Source organism: Anser anser (genome assembly GCF_964211835.1).
Source record: "Anser anser genome assembly, chromosome: 3".
NCBI classification, from domain to species: domain Eukaryota; kingdom Metazoa; phylum Chordata; class Aves; order Anseriformes; family Anatidae; genus Anser; species Anser anser.
In genome coordinates, this window is record NC_139722.1 from 40,402,757 (window position 1) to 40,421,587 (window position 18,831).

The 18,831-nt window shown below is 37.9% G+C and overlaps 1 protein-coding gene across 2 annotated transcripts in view; it reads right to left on the bottom strand.

The window, feature by feature from the left end:
- MDN1 (midasin AAA ATPase 1) overlaps nt 1-18,831 on the bottom strand; it is a 98,717-nt gene that overhangs the window by 23,312 nt on the left and 56,574 nt on the right. The window contains exons 56-77 of one of the 2 annotated variants that reach the window (XM_083831500.1): nt 17,646-17,856; nt 17,273-17,504; nt 16,027-16,153; nt 15,164-15,334; nt 14,821-15,035; nt 14,341-14,722; nt 14,092-14,201; nt 12,306-13,002; nt 11,638-11,799; nt 10,540-10,813; nt 9,330-9,565; nt 8,596-8,691; nt 8,257-8,351; nt 7,397-7,521; nt 6,145-6,291; nt 5,748-5,857; nt 5,244-5,317; nt 4,817-5,012; nt 3,386-3,542; nt 3,075-3,221; nt 1,049-1,175; nt 71-176 (exon numbers count right to left, since the gene is read on the bottom strand). In XM_083831500.1, coding sequence (XP_083687626.1) covers nt 71-176; nt 1,049-1,175; nt 3,075-3,221; nt 3,386-3,542; nt 4,817-5,012; nt 5,244-5,317; nt 5,748-5,857; nt 6,145-6,291; nt 7,397-7,521; nt 8,257-8,351; nt 8,596-8,691; nt 9,330-9,565; nt 10,540-10,813; nt 11,638-11,799; nt 12,306-13,002; nt 14,092-14,201; nt 14,341-14,722; nt 14,821-15,035; nt 15,164-15,334; nt 16,027-16,153; nt 17,273-17,504; nt 17,646-17,856 — 4,197 coding nt within the window. Of the gene's footprint in view, nt 1-70; nt 177-1,048; nt 1,176-3,074; nt 3,222-3,385; nt 3,546-4,816; nt 5,013-5,243; nt 5,318-5,747; nt 5,858-6,144; nt 6,292-7,396; nt 7,522-8,256; nt 8,352-8,595; nt 8,692-9,329; nt 9,566-10,539; nt 10,814-11,637; nt 11,800-12,305; nt 13,003-14,091; nt 14,202-14,340; nt 14,723-14,820; nt 15,036-15,163; nt 15,335-16,026; nt 16,154-17,272; nt 17,505-17,645; nt 17,857-18,831 lie in introns of both variants that reach the window. The other variant, XM_083831499.1, reaches the window with a different exon arrangement.

Genomic DNA, 18,831 nt, shown 5'->3' on the forward strand with positions numbered 1-18,831 from the left:
AAGTCCAGTTCAAGCTGGTAATCTAAAATTAGCAGAAGTAGGATTCCTGCTTTTAGTTTTGTGTTTTTACCTTGGCAGGGGCTAACAATGCTGTCTGAAGTCTAGAGTGGCGTGCAAGTGAACGATAGAAGTACTTCTGGCATCCATCCCAGGCAGAGGAAACCTCTGTCAGTAACCTGACAAAGCACAAAAAGGTTGGTATTAGAAAGGTAAATAATTCCAGAGTCTCAGAACACTAGCACCACCACACTTCAACCTAAACAATCTGATTACACATTGATATTTCGCAAATGCATTGAACTTTCAATTTTTCTTTTTTCCCCACAAACATATAAGTAATAAGTGGTTGTTTTTTATTAAATAAACCCTAGGAAAACTTAGTGCAACAATCAAATCTCCATCTCTGAAAATAAGTTTGTGCTAAAGCAGTGATTTTTGATTTTTTTTTTTTAACGCTGCTTAATCGAGCTTGATAGGGAAGCTATTATTTTGGCCTTCATGGAAGATATTATATGTTAAGCCCATACATCTGAGGGGGACAGTAACCAGCATCTTCCAGTGACAAAATCAATTGTTGCAGAGAAACATTTGAAAGAACATCTTCCACATAGGCAATTTTTTTTCTAGAAATGCCCACTTTGAAGTCTAAATACACTATTAGCCATTGATGAAGACAAAACAATTGACTAAGTAATCCCTGTAAACTGCAACTAATCTTTCATAAATCATTACCAGTCTACCTTCTAAGGATATTCACAAAGTGTCCCAAACAAAGCTGAACAGCAAAGGTTTAAATGAATTCACAGAACCAATGAAACCAGTGGCAAAGTTATCAGAAGTGCAAATTTAAAAATAAAAATTTTTAAAAACCTCTCTGTTTTATATGCCAGTACAGTATGTACAGGATTTTCAAAAAGAGAAGGGAATGAATCTAAAACCCAAAATGAATCAGAGTCCAGAAATTCCAGTCTAAATCCATATGCAGGAAGTTTTAAGAACTGGAGTTGCAACTCATACAATCTAAGGGTTAAAAATGCTGTATACATACGTGGCATCCAGTTCATTTGTACAATTCACCACAGTTAACGCAGTACGCAAGTCCAGCGGATGTAGGCAGAGTAATTCATGATAGCCTTCTGAGCGGGACCAAAAAAGACCTTTTCGGTATGACAGACCTGGAATGACATTTGAACACATCTTTTTATGCCCTCATTCTTTTACATGAAAAGAAATGTGACTTACTAAGATACAAAGCCTCCGATGCAGGATTTTTTTCCCTATGCTTTCTAATCTTGACAAGCCTTTGAACATTTTCCAAGTTTTCTAACGTAACACATCATAGCTGAACTACCTTCAGCTGAGGAATACAGCTGAAATAAGACATAGACCTGCTTGTATAAAAAGTTGGTGGTGACTGCCAAGGGAGAAAACAAAAAGCCTTGAACCTCTAAGGCATGCTATAGTGTGAAATAAAACCAATGAGGAAAAAGTTACAGATAAATACTTTTTAAATTCAGTCTTCGCACTTGTACTTTAGTTATTTTTAGAACTGGATCAAGCATGTTCATTTCCCTTGAACAAATTAAAACACTCCTTTCAAAGTAACCTAAAAGTAAGCAAAGTCTGTAAGAAAAGTTTATTAGCCATCAAAGTTATGATGCCATTTTTCCAAATGGAATGGAAAATGAGTCGTAAACAGTAACATTTTTAACTTCTCTTGGTCCCATCAGAACACCGAGTTAGGGACCATCACCTCTTGTTTAGATACGATGATGAACGGGTAAGCCAAAGGAGTCATCTGAAATCAAAGGTGGATCCCAGTAAAGAATTCAAGTCCAGTGTATTAATTAAGTCATCACAGTATGTCCTCCCTCCAGCATAAACTTCACAGAGAGTCAGATATTACTCTGATAGCAGTGGGTACAAAAAAATATCGAGTACAGGAAAAGCGTACGTGCCAGAAACCTCCCACTTGAGTACACCTGTGTTAACAGTCATGTAAATACAAAGGGACCTTAAAGTTCCAGTATCTACTTAGCACACACATCAACTGGTTTAAGTAGCACAAATACTCAGAAATAAAATCTACCTCTCCGAAAGCATTATATAAATATAAAACTAAAAAAAATAGATGTTTATTTAATACCCTCTGCCCCCAAGTGCCATGACACAACCCATTTGTGTAAGTTTGTTATCAAAATCATGCCTCCTTCTTGGATGCCTTAACTTCCTGTTTCAAAGCTTCTCTCTGCAACCAAGAGGGAGAGAATGAAATTTATATTGACTTTTTTTGCTGTTCTTAGAATCACTGCAGGCCAGAAGCTGTGGCTTCAGTGAGAAGCACTAAAATGTCAAACTCTCTTAAACCCAAAAACAAAACAAAAAAGGCAAAGTTATGGTTAGTTTTCTACCTGTGGCTATGACTTGGCAGAATGCTGTCAGACAACTGTCATGTAACGAGATCGCTTGCTTTTGCTGGTTTCTAAGCTGTTCAGTGACTAAGAACAGTTGATGATATTGATGGTATTTTGTATAGTCAAAGGAAAAGGTAATAGTTAATAGCTTGGATAGGTCCTTAACCTTACAACTAGCAATGGCAGCAATGGAGATGAGGCTGCTGAGCAGGGTCTCTCTAATGATCCCCATCAACAGACCATTCAATCTCCACAGCTCAACAACACCTCTGCCAGTCTGTCAGCTGAGAGATGGGCTCTCATTCAAAGAAGCTAGTTTAACTCCAGCTCTGGATAAGGGAATGGGTACGAGACTATGAGCTTCCCTCTTGTTTCTGAAAGCTGAGCAGTGACTTCTGACTGGAGATAACGCAGATTTCGGGTTCAGAGGAGCAACTGTTTTACATACAGTGGAATGTACGAAGAAGAGAAGGTACATGAATGGGCTAGCACATTAGACCTCTTAGTCAGAGGAAGGGAAAAAGACTTAAACGCCTCTATGTATTTATTAATGGCTCAATGACTTCAAGGACATAATATTATCATGTATTTACATGTACTGGCAAAAATGTAAAATGCTGAAGAACTTTTAAATCAAGCACATTTCAATTCAAAGCTCACCTGTTTTAGCAAGGCTTTTAAAGAGATCTGACAAAGCCCGTTGCTTCTGCATCTGAATATGCTTGGCCTCTGACTTCTGCTTCTCCTTATCTGCTGTCTGATCAAACGTTAAACTCTGCAGTTCCACTACAGAACCAATGATATCACCTAAAAGGAAGACAGCAGGGAAAGATAAAATATGAAATGTCAATGAACACAAACCAGCCATAGGAACACAGTCTGGGAAGGGAACCGTGCATCTACGTTTTTACCCTGATTCCACTCATGTTATAAGGGTCAATTAAGACACAGAAATCACAAGAATACCTAACCTGTAAACTGGTCAAGACTTTCCAGAAGACTTAAGAATGGATTATTTTCTGTAACTGTTGCACACATTTTCTTCATTCTTTTTGTAAGCTTGGGCAGACGGTACTGAAGAGATTCTGTATGAAATGTAACGCCATCCTGACATTCTTCCGTTAGTGTCTGCTGAGAAAAATGAAAGAAACAGTCCAATTATACACAAATAATTGAGGCTGTCTTATCTGTCCACTAAGTCAGAGTAAACTGCTGCCAAAACAAGGACTAAATTCTGCATTCACTTTAAACCCAACAACTTGCTCATGCAGTCCTCTGAACAGTTCAGCCCAAGCATTTGAGGAAAATCACAATATATGTATGCCAAGCATATATTAACTCTGAAAAAAGCCAAAGAAATTGAAGATGTTGTGGCCCTACTTTTTTAGCTGTTTGTCAAGGCCTCTTTCATAGAGACTACTGCATTTAGGTCAGCTTCCTCTGCCTTCCAAGCTCAAAGGCAGGCAGTCACCTTATCCTGTATAACTAATGCCCTTAAGACATGAGATAAGAACACCACCTCTTACTCTCCACTAAACACAAATTTAACTGCACTGCGAAGGAAACAATGAAAATGGTACACAAATAAAAATGATCAAATTACAGAAGTGATCCCCCAGCATGTCAAAAGCTATTCCTTCGGAAATAGCTAGGATATTTAAGTTTGCACGCGTCTCCCTGCAGTTTCATAAAGTCTTAATTTCTTAAACACGTGAAACCAGCAACCCTGTTAATGATCAGCAACAGGCTTGCAAAAAAAAATGCACTCCCCCCCCCATCCAAAACCAAACCCACACCAGATTTGCCTCAGATTTACTTCTCCTTATCCATCTTCCTGACTGTCGGATGACAAAAGCAAAATCAGCCACCCTCCTGCTCTGAAGAAACTTAAAAGCCTTGGAAATGAGAGTAACTGAATATCCCCCCACAAGAAAATCCTGATGAGTTCTGGCTGGTTCCTTAGAATCTATTTCAGGAAAATAATTGGCTTCTTTTCTGAGCTGGACAGCTTCATTAGAGACACACCAAACAAGGCACTATGAAGCAGGGCAATATTGATTGTTAGGCATAGTCAGTGTCACTGTACCAGCAGGGAAGTAACAAATTGCTGCAGACAATATACAAGTAACTTAGAGATGAAATGTGTAACTGCTATCGTGTCTATGTTAGACTGTAGATATTGTGCCAAACCAATACTGAACATACTTGTCTTTCCATGCTGTATTCCCACCCACCCGCGGTGTTTCATAACGCTCAACACAAAAAAAGACCAAAAAGTCGACAATATATTCAAGAGACTTGACATTTATGTAAGATTTTTCTGCATAAATCAGTGAAAAACAACATACAGATGAAAATATAGAAAATATCCTTCCCACACTTAGAACAAAGAATACAGTCACCTTGGCAGTATCTGTTCTAGAAGACAGAATTTTTCTTAATGTGTTGCTTAGCCTCTGAACTTTAGTCTCTTTGTTCTCAGATTCCTCCTGCTTTTGCAAGCAGTCCAGCTGCTCTTCCTTACCAATTTCCACCAAGGCAGGCCGACATGGCTCATTTAGAATAACTTCAAATTTCTTCATGAATTTAAAGAGAGTCCTAATTACAATGGGAAAGCAAAACAGTTACTGGGTGTTCTAATCCAGGAAATCTCTCAGCTGCTGGAAGTAAGTGTTTCCACTGTGTTATGGGTACAAGAAACATTCCTGCATTCAAATTTAAAATCAGAGAAATTTAGAGAGAAGGTTTGAAGTACAGCCATACATACAAATACTGCTGTTTATTATCATCAGTCCATAACTGGCTCCTTAATTCCAAGTTTTGAGTTACCTGCGTGTTTTTTCAACCGACTGTTTAATAGCCCAGAAGCTGACATCATTCCACTTTGAAATTTTCACAAATTCCTATAAAAAGAAATAAACGTTGGGATTACTTATACTAATATAATGAAGTATTTGCATACAAAAGGTGGTCTTTAAAGCTGATCAGCTCTGATGACATAATGCAATACATTTTAATTTTAGAACATGCACCAATAACTGCATAGTTGTCTTATCCTAATAATTACTTGCGTTTAGGCTAAAACTGCTGCATAGCCAAATGTGAAATCCCAAGGGGCTTCACTGCTTGGTAGAAACCTCCATGGCTAAATGGGACTGACCAAACAAAGACTTTCACCAACTCTTTGCCTCAGAAATATCTTCTTGACAAAGAAAATGTGAAGTATAGCAGGGATTTCAATGGCCAACAGAGCTATTATACACAAATTCAAATAACTGCTCCACTGTTCTTATGTTGAACTAATTAGATTGTCTGAGCAAAATTTTCTTTTACCTTAAGTTCCTTTTCTATAGGTTGACGAAGTTCAGTGATTCTGGTCTCAACACACTCTGAAAACTGCTTATAATAATTGTATAGATTCCACAGGATGCTGCACAGGATGTCTGGAAGAGACAAACAATAAGAAGCTTCTTTCAAAACACCATATTCTTTAGTACCAACAGCAGAAATGTAGCCTAGTGGTTTTTTTTGTTTGTGTTTGTAATCATGAAGCTTGGTGATATCAAAGGAAGGGGTTAACACACCAACAGTATTCTTCGTGAAAATGAGAAAATGCATCACAGGCTTGCATTCTGTTTATGAGCTTAGTCATCTGTCCAGAAAGCCTGGAATATACGATGGCAAGGTAGTTTTTTAAGAAGACTCAACACACATAATGTGAATAACTTACCCTTTTCTGCTTCCTGAGGCATCAGTAAGACGTGGCAGTGGAAATCCAGTAGCATTTGAAGTCGTGCATGAAACTCTCCCAGCGTAGATCCTTCGATGAAAGCTTGTAGTGTGCTGACCAGCATTTTTAGACTCATCTGCTCAGTTTCTGAACATTGCACCAGAAATATAAAAGGGTGAGAAAAAACAAAACTTTACATGAAAATTGTTGACTGCTCCTTGTGAACTTCCAACTAAGTATCGGGTTTCTATTGAGGAAGTTTCAAAACAAACTAGGAAAAAAAAAGGAGGGTGAATTTCTAATTTAATAATAAGTAAAACCAGCAAAAAAATACACCGGATAAAAGAGGAGACAGGACAAGAGGCAGTAGTAAGACAGCACTGAGGAGGCTAGCTACATGCCCAGTTTGAGTGAACACTAAGTATATGGAGAAAACTTGCTATTCTTTATGAACTTTTTCAGCCATGACGAAAAACTACATGCTACAAATTAGTTGCTGCCAATTCCTTAACACCTCAAAATAATCAAGATAGAAACAGATCTTGGAAAAATCTAGTAGAGAGTAGCGTCTTTAGAGCGCTGCCTATGGGAGAAGATACTGGAAGATGTAAAAAGAACCCAAGGATCTTAATTTGTCAAGTTTATTAATTAGCCAGGAGATTGGAAGAACATTGCCTCATTCCAAAGAATGTTATTTTCATCTTCACAATTTCAGAAAATCTGGGAGGGCTAGGGACTGAAAGAAGTATTTTTTTTTTCTTATTTTACATAGTTTGAACACCTGCAGACAGATTTGCTAGGCACAGTGTATACCTAAAGCACACTTACTGTAAGAATTCTTTATGCTTTATACAGAATACTAAAGTAGCTCAGTTAGAATATGAATTGTGCTTTGTGCAGTTAAAAAGTGAGATGCCTTTTCCAGCTGCAGGTGAAGGCTTCCAAATCCCAGTTTACAATGTTTATATGTCCCTGACACACGATTACTACCATTCTACTTTCTCCTGGATTCCTTTTACAAGCATCTCTCCTTTACACCCCTACAATGTCAGTCCTGTGACCTACACACATGCTTTCAGAAAAAATACCAAATTCACTCTATATGAAAGACCTTATACAGTCACGGAATTTATTGCAGAGCAAAGGGGACAATAACTACGCCTTAAAGTGCACAGTTAAACTTGGGCATTTGAGAGCTTAATTATGCATCCTTAGTAATTGCTGCAACTGTGCCACATGTTTATATACTTGCCTTCCATGTTTGCCTCGGTGTGTTCTTGCAGATACTTCTCAATCATCTGATAGACTGAGAACCAATGCTTTGTGGATTTCTCTACATGCTGCTTCATAATATTGTCCAGACTTACTGACCAACAACTGAAAACAGTGAGAGAAAATAAAAATAAAAATAAAAAAGAAGCTCATGAGTCATCTGGGCTCCAAAACAACACACACTTTATTCTCTGTTTCTGGTAAACTAAAGGAATATTTTAGAGGATGAAATAATCTGCACATATTCTTAATATACACAATCAACTACAGAAGATCACTGCTTTGACACTAATAAATATGACAGAAGAAATGAAGGAACTACAACTGTCGAACAAAACCAGTCAGAGCCAGGTTTCAAAAGAGTTTTCTTTCACAAAATGCGAGGCAAACTTGTAGAATTCCTGATCATAGCATATTATGGATATAAAAGCTTTACATGGTCTAAACAGAAGACTGGCTAATACTTTTAAAGCAAAATTTAACAGTGGTTGTTTAAGAGACAAACCACTACAGGCTCAGCAAACCCCAGGATTAAAAACAGGAGAAGGCTGGGAAAACATCAGGATGAACTATTCTAGTTGTGTCCTGCTTCTGTCCCTCCTGAGGCATACACATATGTACACATATGGTCACCACGAAAGACAATATGGGGCTGGACATACTCATTCTGAGCCAATACAACTACCTTTTTGTTTGTTTTTATACCTGTACAAGGGCAGCTACACACACACAAAGAAAGGAAACATTTCACAATGAAAGCAATAATGCATTGCAACGTGTCTCTGTATCAAGAGAGAAGCTTAGTTTTAAGAAACAGCAATAGGGAAGGACAGTTCTTACTTCAACTCCAGTCTACGCCACTGAATAATCAATTGAGTGACCAAATCAAGATGCTTCCGCAAGGACAAAGCTCGACTAGCATTTTCCTCCCAGTCCTGGGGGAAAAAACAAACAAAAAACACAACAAAAAAAAGTTTCTTTATACAAAGCCAGAAATCAGTATCTGCACAGCACTGTAATACTGTTGTTCACTCTCCTAACTCCTTAAACTCACAGCTTGGAGCAATTCACTTCCCCAAATCCTGGCAAGCACTCAGCTTTCAGTTGTTTTTATCATGGTACCAATACAAATAAGAAAGCATAAATGAGAAAATAAGTTTCCATTAGCTCTCTTCTTACCTGTGCCTTTGCAAGAAGGATTTCTAAGCCATTCAGGAACTTTGAGAGAGGACTAGATAGTGGAAAACTCCGGATTCTGTCCATCACAACCAACAGCTGCAGAATGAAAAACAAGTGTTCAACGTACAGCATCTGATCTTCAACAAAAGCAGTCATGAAGCTAAGCTGATTTGTATTAGCATAACCCTACTTTAAAAAGGGGTAAGAACATTTTCAACTGCTTCTTCATTTTAGTATTAGCTCACTAGTAGTTCAGTAAAACACTCTGAAGGAAACAAGCAGAAATGACCTAATGCTGAGAGCTCCAACTGATCCTAAATTTCTGCATTAATCTTCAAGAAATAACTTAAGATCCACACAGTCCCCCTTGGTGCCTAAGATATCCATTTTAAAGCACTATGGAAAAAAGCAATCTGGGAAAAAACAGAAGCCCAAACAGCAGAAGACCTCAAGAACCTTTGAAGTACAGCCGATCGAAGACCGATTAAAGCTGTAAGAACAGAGTGTACAGTGAATACTACTTACCATTTCTTAAGTAAAACTAAACTGCTAGCAGTACCTAATTTCTCTTAAGAAGAAACAGCTATGACTTCAAAACAACTGCGTAAGTAATACTGACATCTGAGCAAGTATATGCATGCACAGGTCCTATGCACATCTTCCCATATATTTACACACACAAACAATTTTAAAATGCTTTTGTTTTTCCTAAACTTTGGTTGAGTTATCCTTACCTGCAGAAGTACTGGATGCTCTGGCCATTCCTGCAGTAACCTGTTTACTTCTTTAGCAAAATTATCAAGTACAGGCTGGCACAGCCGGACTTGCTGAATATTAGGATGTTGGTAAAAATCATAGGGGCCATCTTGCTGTAGCACAAGATCTGACGTTAGTTCCTCAAAAAAGGTATTTTGAAGGAGAGTGCTAAGTAGAAGTTGGCTTCCCAGAAGACTATCGTTCATTTCAGCACCTAGGAAGTCAAGAAATAAAGATGTCACGTGTTTTTTTTTTCCAACTGAACAGGAAAAGCTAATTTGTTTCCTGCATTCCAAACCTTAGTATGTTATGTATTACAAAGATATAAGATTATACCACACATAAGCAATAAGATGAGATTGTAGGAAAAATGAGGCATATTTGAAGCTTGCATCCTCTATTTTATCTTTTTTTTTTAAAAAAAAAGAATTCTAAAGGTACACTGCAGTCCAGGCAGGAAACCACAGTTCCTCCGTTCCTAAGTTCACATTGAAGGGATATTTATTACAAAATTATTAGCAAGACTCTGTGAAAAAAGTAATCCAACACAAAAATGAACTAACAAACACATTAACATCCATTACACCTCAGGTATAAACACAAAAATATATTACTGTAGAAATAGCAGTCCTCTTGCACTATCTGCTTCCTAACTGCAAGCATACACATTTATTAGAACTGAAATACAGTGCTGCTTTGAAAAGTGATGAAAAATATTATTCTGAGGTCTTGCACATACATTGTTATGATTTTCACATCAATTGTGCCAAAATTCAAAGCAAATAAATCACTTTGTTTTTGTTCGTTCATTTGATTTACATTATAGAAGCTCCACTGAAATCAATTTCTTTTTGAACTTAATTTCACATTTTACCTCTGGGAAATTTCTGCAAGTGCATAATCTTCCACATAATTATGCAGATGTAAGTGATCAACATTTCTGAATATGGAGTAGGTTCACTTTACTCTTAAACTGTGTTCCATTAACAAATGAAAAAAACAGTAATTCAAAAAAAACAAAGCCTTGCAAGACGGTTCTGAAAATGGGACAAATTCTTTGGAAAAAGGACACTTCTTCTGCACGCTTACCCTATAATAGGTCTATTTTATGATCTGCAGTACAATTCATTTTTAACAAATCATTACAAAGCTAAACCTGTACATCTGAAGTGTTGCTAGCAATCTTACCAATTAAAGGATAGTACTGTGACACCAGAAATGCACCAGTCTGATAGCAGGAAATAAATGCAGTGAAATAATTTTTAGCTTGATGAGAAGGCAGACTCTTTTGATACCACAGGGATCGAGCGAAGTTTAAGCACAACTGCTGGTGAACCGTCATTACAGTTTGCATCGAGCTCTTGGACAAAAGGGCTCTGTCTACTTCCAGCTGGTCTTCCAATGGATCTTCAGTTTCCATGTTTTCTTCTAGACTTGCCTCAGCTGTGATATCTTCAAAGTCCTACAAATTGCAATATAATTAAGAGATCAATTATAGTTTATTCTATTAATGCTCCTCCTCTCCTCCCCTGTACCCTCTTTTTTGTACTCTCTGGCACTGCAACAATGTGCTAACGCTAATGATTTGGAGTTGGCATTCACATAGATACACTGCCTGCCTCACAAACCAGATGTCAGTCTGAAACAGAACACACGCAAATAGAACAATTAAGGGCATAAACCACAGCAGGCAGAAGAGTGCAATACAGTGAGCCCCGAGCCACGACCAAACAAAACCTCTTCCAGAACAAGCTTTAGCAGTCATACCTGCTGATAAACCACTTCAATGCTGTTTGATCGCTCGGAGATCTGAACTATTACCTCTCAACCTTCCAGCTACATGTTGATGCACGTAACTAGCTCACAGATTCGTGCACTGCACAACACACACTGCCTGGTGAAGTCACTTCAAAAATTGTTCAGTAATGCAGACCAGTTAAACTTTAAAAAAAAATCTCCCAGCTTCAATACAAATATTTAATCAAGGAGATTTAAGTTCTTCACAGGCAACAAAACCTCAGCAGACCCTACTCGTTAATTGAATCACATTCCAGAATGTTACCATGACTCAGCTGTGTAACTTAGGATAATTTAGCTGAAGGGAAAATAAACAAAAAACCCACAGTACTTAATATCTATTCATCCAAAAATCTAACACACATTTCTGTTTTGGCTTAACAAAAAAGCGTTTCATTCTTCATCTCATTTTACTTATATAACATGCATTTCAGGAGCTACTTTAGACATAAATTTTGTGTTTCTTCATTATAGAGTTTCCATTGTTACCTTTTCATGAAAAGGAAATCTCCTCCTAAATTCTTCCTCCTCCTCCTCTTCCTCACTTTTTCCTTTCCCGTGACTTTTACTTCTGTATCTGTACAGACTCTTTTCCATTGCTTCCTTTTCTTGGGCACGGCGTTCCTGTTCATCCCATTCATTTATAATTGCCTGGGAAAACAAAGTAACATATTATTATAAAAAATTACGTTTAAAATCACCTCAATGCCTCATATTTTGGTAAGGCAGCATCTATCTTGCTTGGCTCTTTCCCCCTCTACAGTCTGCATCAGTATAAATCAACACCATCTAATCTGAATGAAGATTTGTAAACTGCTCTCACAACAGACTAAAACTGTGCAAGAGTGCTTGGCCATTATAGTCTGTCTTAACCATTTCATAGAGAAACTTTCCACAAAGTTTTGTGTATTTTTTTTAATTTGTTTTGTTGTTGCTTTTTATCAAAATCTTGTAACCATTAACAAAGCCTGTAACATTTAACAAAGCCTGCAAACATTACAGGCTTTGAGTTCATACCTCAATAAATCCAAAAAAGCTAACATAAAATGTTGAATTATTCTATCAATGTACGAGAAAAAAAGTTCATGAACATCACACCGATGATTATCAAGGCAGTTTCAGTGCAAGAATCCTAGCCACTAGCACTCAGATGTTACCTGACACAGGTGTCTAAAAAGCCGCAGAGATTTCTGGTCCATCTCTCCTCTGGATAGCACGTGACATCGAAGGTGCAACAACGCATTCACCAGGAGCTGTTCCAGAGTTGGACAAGGCTTCTGTACTCCCTCAGATTCTCCTTCAGAGTGCTTCAGAGAAAACTTTTTAAGTCCATGAAGGACCTCAACTGAATTCACTGAGCATAAAATTTCTGCACGAGCCAAGTATGTGGGAAAAGCATGGCCAACAGATGGAAATGTCAATAAAGAAGTAAGGAGGTTGTTGAGGTCAGCTGGACAAACAAAACTGTTGAGCGCGGCATAAACTTCAGAAGCCACTAATCGCATGCCGTGTTGTAATTGTAAGATGGCAGCTTGCAGTGGAATGACGGCATCAGGGAATGCAGCATACTCTTCCGCCAAGTGTTTTCTGAAGTGATGGTGTGATTGTTGCCAAGATGTTTCTTCATTTAGCAGGTTTTTTATTGCCTGGAGTGATTTTGGTCTTTCCCCACCAAGGAACTGCAGAAGGCGGGCTAAAAGGTCTTGGACTGCAGAAACCCTTGCTATGCTGTTGATGTACTGGTGAGCCTCCTGGTACAAGCAGTCATAGAGTGGAGCTGGAGGCCTGAAGGCCTTTTTTCTGGAGAGACTGCTTATTTGCTCATTCAACCTCTGCATTCTTTCCTGCAACAGTCTGTTAAGAAATAACATTTACCAGTTCAGCAATATACTGTAATAAACGCATTTCATAAGCTGCATGGTAACACAATAGAAGATTCATAACAAATATTCTGCTAATTTGTGTAAAGTAGCAAATAAGGAAAAAGCAAGAGGTGGCACCTGTAGAACATGCACACACCCTGTCTTCTTATTTTCCCTGCATTTCTCCAATAAACTGGAATTACTTTGTTTTGCTTGCTACCTAATAGCTCTGTCAGCATTAAGGAAAAAGTACTATTACTGGAAGCAACTGGTAAAACCCAGCCATTCATAACTGGCTTTCAATTACTATCATCTTATTTAAGCAACAGCACAGACCAACCAGATCCATCTGTGTGTACAACATGAGATTGAAAACTTCCATTAATAGTGGAAAATTATGACTAATACCCCAGTTTTTATCTCCATGTACAAGAAACATCTGGAAACCAGCATAAAGGAGAAATCTGTTCCCTTGAAGTTTCCTCCTTAAATTCCTCAGATTAAAAAAAAAGATGGCTACAAAGTCTACACTTCAGCAGTGTATTCCATGTGGTGAGATTCTTAACTCAACCACAGCACCATAGGCACAGGTTGATGGCAAAATACGCATCTGGACATTTCTACTTAACACAAATCAGCCAAAGAATTCTCCAAAGCAGCACTGGTTTCTGTTGAGGCCTTAAAGAGCTACAGTGACAGACAAACAATCCATGTCATTTCACATTGTCAGAAACATTGTCACAGTTTGGTGAAACTGCCATAATTTAGATGTGTGACTTTATTTTCACTTCTGGGCATAGCTTCAACTTCCTCAATATGAGGAAATGATATGAGGGCCATTGCTTTAATTCTATTTGCAGCAGTGAGAAGCACGCACAGGCAATTCTTTAGTTACTGCTAGTAAAGAGAACAGCTTCCGTATTTCTCTTTATCACCTCAATATGCAAGTTGCTACTTTCAAATCGCCAAGCCTCATTCCTACATAAGAACACAGATTGTAAAGCTGTGAAGAAAACTGAGCCTGAGCAACAAAAGAAAGTTTCCAACCTAAAAGAGAAGAGTTAAGTGCTTGAGTTGTTACCTGAGATGGGGATGAATATAGTTGCTGAGTGCTTTGTCTTCAATACTTTTTCCTGTATGCAGCTGGGATGACAAATCATATGTTTTCCATTCACACTCCAGCTGGTCTAACTAAAAAGACAAAAAAAAACTTCCTCTAAGGTTCTGATTTTGGTAACCAAATGGGTACAGCATCATCTTGGACATTAAAAGAAGTTATAATCCCACAGTTCAAAAATCATGACCAAGAATTGGCCAGCTCCATGCTTACCTCTTCTTTGGCATACTTGAGCTTGTATTCTCTTTTAATAGCTGGATCAAACCTGGTCTGTGGAAGCCACAACTGGATCTGCATCAAACCAATATTCACCCAGAGGCTTCCTCGCCAAGCTGTTTCTGGTAACTCTTTGAGCCCTTCCCTAAAGAACTGCTGCAAGCAAGTGAGCAGGAGAAACATGAATTCTTTAGGAAGTAGCTCCTGATCAGCGATGCTTCTAAGCATCTTGAGAAGGTACTCATATGCAACAAGATCCTTGAGGATGAGCTTCTCACAGTACTCCAAAAATTCCTCTTGAAGATCTGCTGGAACCAGATCTACCAGGCTGGAGAGTTGTCTGCCTAGTATTATTCCTTGTAGTCTAGAATCTGTGTATCTGGAGACAAAGGAATGGAAAAATTTTGCACGTGGTAAGCAAGCTTCTGCAACATGCCTGGTTTAAATAAGATCTTCCTTCCATATAAATGTTAATACCTAAAGTCTGCTGTTGAAGCAACAGCCAGGTTGGTCCACAGTGCTGTGCTGACTTCATGAAGTTGCTGTGCTCTCTCCATCCATTCTCCCAGTGTCACAAGGGATGAAGACAGAACAGGATGTCCACTCACATCCCACTGGCTTGTCTTGCTGCTGCTAGTTAGAATTTCAAAGAAGCACTTTGAGAAAACTGCTCGGGTCAAAATACCTGGGCCCTAAATTAAGAGATAAAGAGATTGTTCAGATGCAACTTGTACTGAGCATGCTAAAATTTATAACACTGTTTGAGAAAGCTGTTGAATTAGTAAAATGGTCTTGCTTGATTAGGAAAGAAGAAACGAACCTTCATAGAACTATTCAGATGGGATTTAGAAGGCATCTTTTCCTCTGTTGCAGGCAGTGGTCTCCAAGTCAACCAATAGTCTGGATCTGTGGTGAAAGTACTTTTCCAAAAGGATTCTAGTGCAGCATGAACTAGTTGAGATGACAGAATAGACATTTCTTCGGGGGATATCTATAAAGAGAAGGAAAAACCTGGAGTTGAGGATAATTTACAGGTAGTAAAAGAGAATCAAGCAGGACAAAAAAAAGAGCATGACAGATTTCTAGTAGAGATAGTACAAGATATTCTTTAAGGTCTGTTTCAAATTTGCAAAGGTTCACTCGTATCTCTTCTCAACAAGAAGAAAAACTCACTTCCTGAGGCCTGCACTGGCTCAACCTGCTTCTGTCTGCAAAATACTCAATGTGTTTAAAGAGCAAGTTTCGGGAATACAGCCACTAGTCTGTAACTCTGCAGCCTTTTAATATGATACGCAAGGTTGCATAAACAGAAGATTGGTAAAGCTACCCCATTTTCTACTTCAAAGCATTTAAGAAGAATTCGCTAGTTTATTGAAAATTGTGGGAACGCAGCCATCACTATATTATCGCTAAATATTAATTGACTAGAATTTCACTGGCATATTAAATTGCTCTACAGGAAATATATCAGATAACCTTCTCAGTCTATTTGTTTTGCAACAAGACCCAAAAAGTTTAGGGGCACAGGAACAGAGGCAAATACTTTTCAGCATAAAATTATTTTGAGTACATCAATATAACCAAGCTGGCACCTACCACTCAATTTTCTGTTTTCTACTAGGTGATAGACAGATAAATGAAACAAGAGCTAAGAAGCTAGTAAGAACTAAAACTTGTTCTTACTTCACTAAGGTGTACCAAGTGCCACAGTCCAGACAGCTGGTGAGAGGCAGCTGGTGTCAATTTCAGAGCAAAAGCTATAAGCTGAACTAGATCTGAACATGTGCCTAATTCTTGACTGAAGTTCTTCCTGTAGGAGGTAAAAGAAATATGACATAATTAATGCCTAAACATGACACACAAATCATGTGTATAATGAAACAAATTCAGAACAGCAGACAAGGCAACAAGAATAACAAAGACTGTGTTTAAGGTTAAAGTAATATTTTAAGCACTGGAGATGAACAAGCCCTCTAATAAACACCCAAAATACTTGCATCCTTCAAAGCTGGCAAAATCCAAATTCACAACTAATGGGTAAAGAAACAGCATCTTCTGTAGCTATAAGCTGCATGTTCAGCAAAACATACAAAACATCTGGAGACGTTGTCTTCCAGCTTTACAGTTCATGTGAAAATCAGGACTTTGCTGAATTCAAGATTGAATGAATGATTCTAGAAGTCTCACTGCACAAAAAATTACTTTCACTGCAATCAATAGATGAAGAGCTCTGTTTTAACCAATGATAAACAGATAAAAATATTTGGCCCCTTGAAGGGGCTAATACTTCTGAAATTAATAATGTTAATTTAAACTACAAATATATGCATGTAAGTTACTTTTTTTTTGTTGCACACAAATGGAAACATGCACATTAATGTAGTTCCTTCACTGTCAGGTCTTATTCAGTCTTTCTGCAGCACCCCAGCAACATGGACATAAATACCTTCATGTTAATTCCTAATAAGAATGGCTTGTTTCATTAAAAGGAAAATGCTACCAGTTAGACTCTTACATAGAAGCTTTTATTTTTCCTCCACTTATAATCCATTCTACCACTAATGAAGCTGTTGCTGGGGTCTAATGTTTTTATACCAATGGGCTTGGACATCAGCATTCCTCTATTTGCATCAATGAAAATCAGTTAAAGAAAAATACTTTGTCAGTAGAGCACTAAACAGCTCTTTCAATGTCATGTTTTACAGCTGCCCAGATACCATTCTGAATGCAGACAATGAGCATATGTGTATTTATACACATAAATAAAAGCGTGTATGCACATGTTCATATATGCATATACAGTTATCTATATACGTACAAAACCACAGATTTACACACAAATGCACAGCACTGAAGGTGCAGCTTTTAGCTAGGGATTCTGAGTCTCATGAAAGAAGCACAGAATTTCTTTTTCCAGTCTCCTCCTTACCTTCTTGCACAAGCCTTAGCCACATAATCGGCTGTCAGTTTGTACTGCCAGAGCACACCCATCTGCTCCATTGCAGGCCACAGCTGAACCCGACTGCAGAGCTGGACTAACACGGCAGGGTCTAACTGGTTGGAGACGGTATCTTCAGTGAACATTTCTTCTGAATGACTGTATTTAAGTCCCTCTGCTCTCAGTTGTGAATGTACAGCTTTCAAAAAAATCTTTAGTTGACCTGTTTGACAGAGTGTAAAAGGCACATAAATGCATGTACTATGCTTCTTGCCAGTGAACACTTCACATCCTTTCTGTTTCTATATAAATATAATGCTGATGGCAGAATCATCTTGTTAGGTTCTTCAGAAGTGTTACCTACCCAGACTAACATCTTCTAAGTGATTAGCTCTAAGTATCAGGCCATCAGCTTGCAGCAATGCTTTCTTCACCTTCCATCCAGAGGCAGCAGTTTTCAGACAGCACATTTTTTCCTGCCATCTACTTTCTCCAAAGGCCAGTCTTGACTCTAAGATGTTAATTGGTTTGCTGAGAACTTTTAACTGAGAAAAACAATCCATGCCCAGCGTATCCTGAAATATGAAGAAGACATTTGAACAAGAGGCAATTTGTTTCAGCAATGCTAACAAAATAAAATCTGTGACTATAGTCAGAACTTGAAGATTTCAAATACATAAGCATACAGCTGAAGTACACATACACCAACTTGCAACCACATATACAGCTTAACAACAATTCTTTTACAGCCTTACTCAATACTCTAGAGACAGAAATTGAAATAGGAGGCCACAGTTCCCCCTTACTAAGTTTTTTCTTTTTTTTTTCCTTCATGAAAATACTATATGTTATGCAGACAAACCATGCCTCAACATGGCAACAACTAAGAGCAATAAATACATAAATCAATCAAAATTGCCAGAAGCTACTGTCACTTAAAAGAAATTGTCACTCGACACCTGCAATTAAATACGTTTGATACCTAGAAAAATCTCTTAAAGCTCTCAGTAAGCACTGAATGTTCTTGAAAGTCTCATATATTAACTGTGTATTTTTGAACAGCTGAGAATCTTTGAAAGATAAGGCTGTAAAAACCTAGATCTAATTACTAATCACCAAAACGAGCAATCTACATGTCTCCTTGTGCCCTGTTTTAAGAAGGGACTTATACTCTTTGGAAAAATTTACTACAAGATTTTTTTTTATTGAATGAGACCAATTGCTAAAGTAAGAGAAAAAACAACTGTCAAATGTAAGTGGCTTTGTTTCGTAAGTCATAAGGTAGTCCTATCTTATGCTGTGTAAAAGGAAATACATGGTCTATTTCATATACTCATATGTTCACTAAGTAAGCAAGTGGCACACTGATATTCACAAGTCTCCAGAACAGAGCAAGCAGTTACATTTTCATACTTTTCCATCACTACATTAAATAACCGCTATCTATACAAAGCATAGTTAACAGTAGAAATGCTATCTGGATAGCTGATATATGTCACAAAAAAGATGTATGTTAACATCCACTGAAATTGCTTTTTTAATCATTCCTG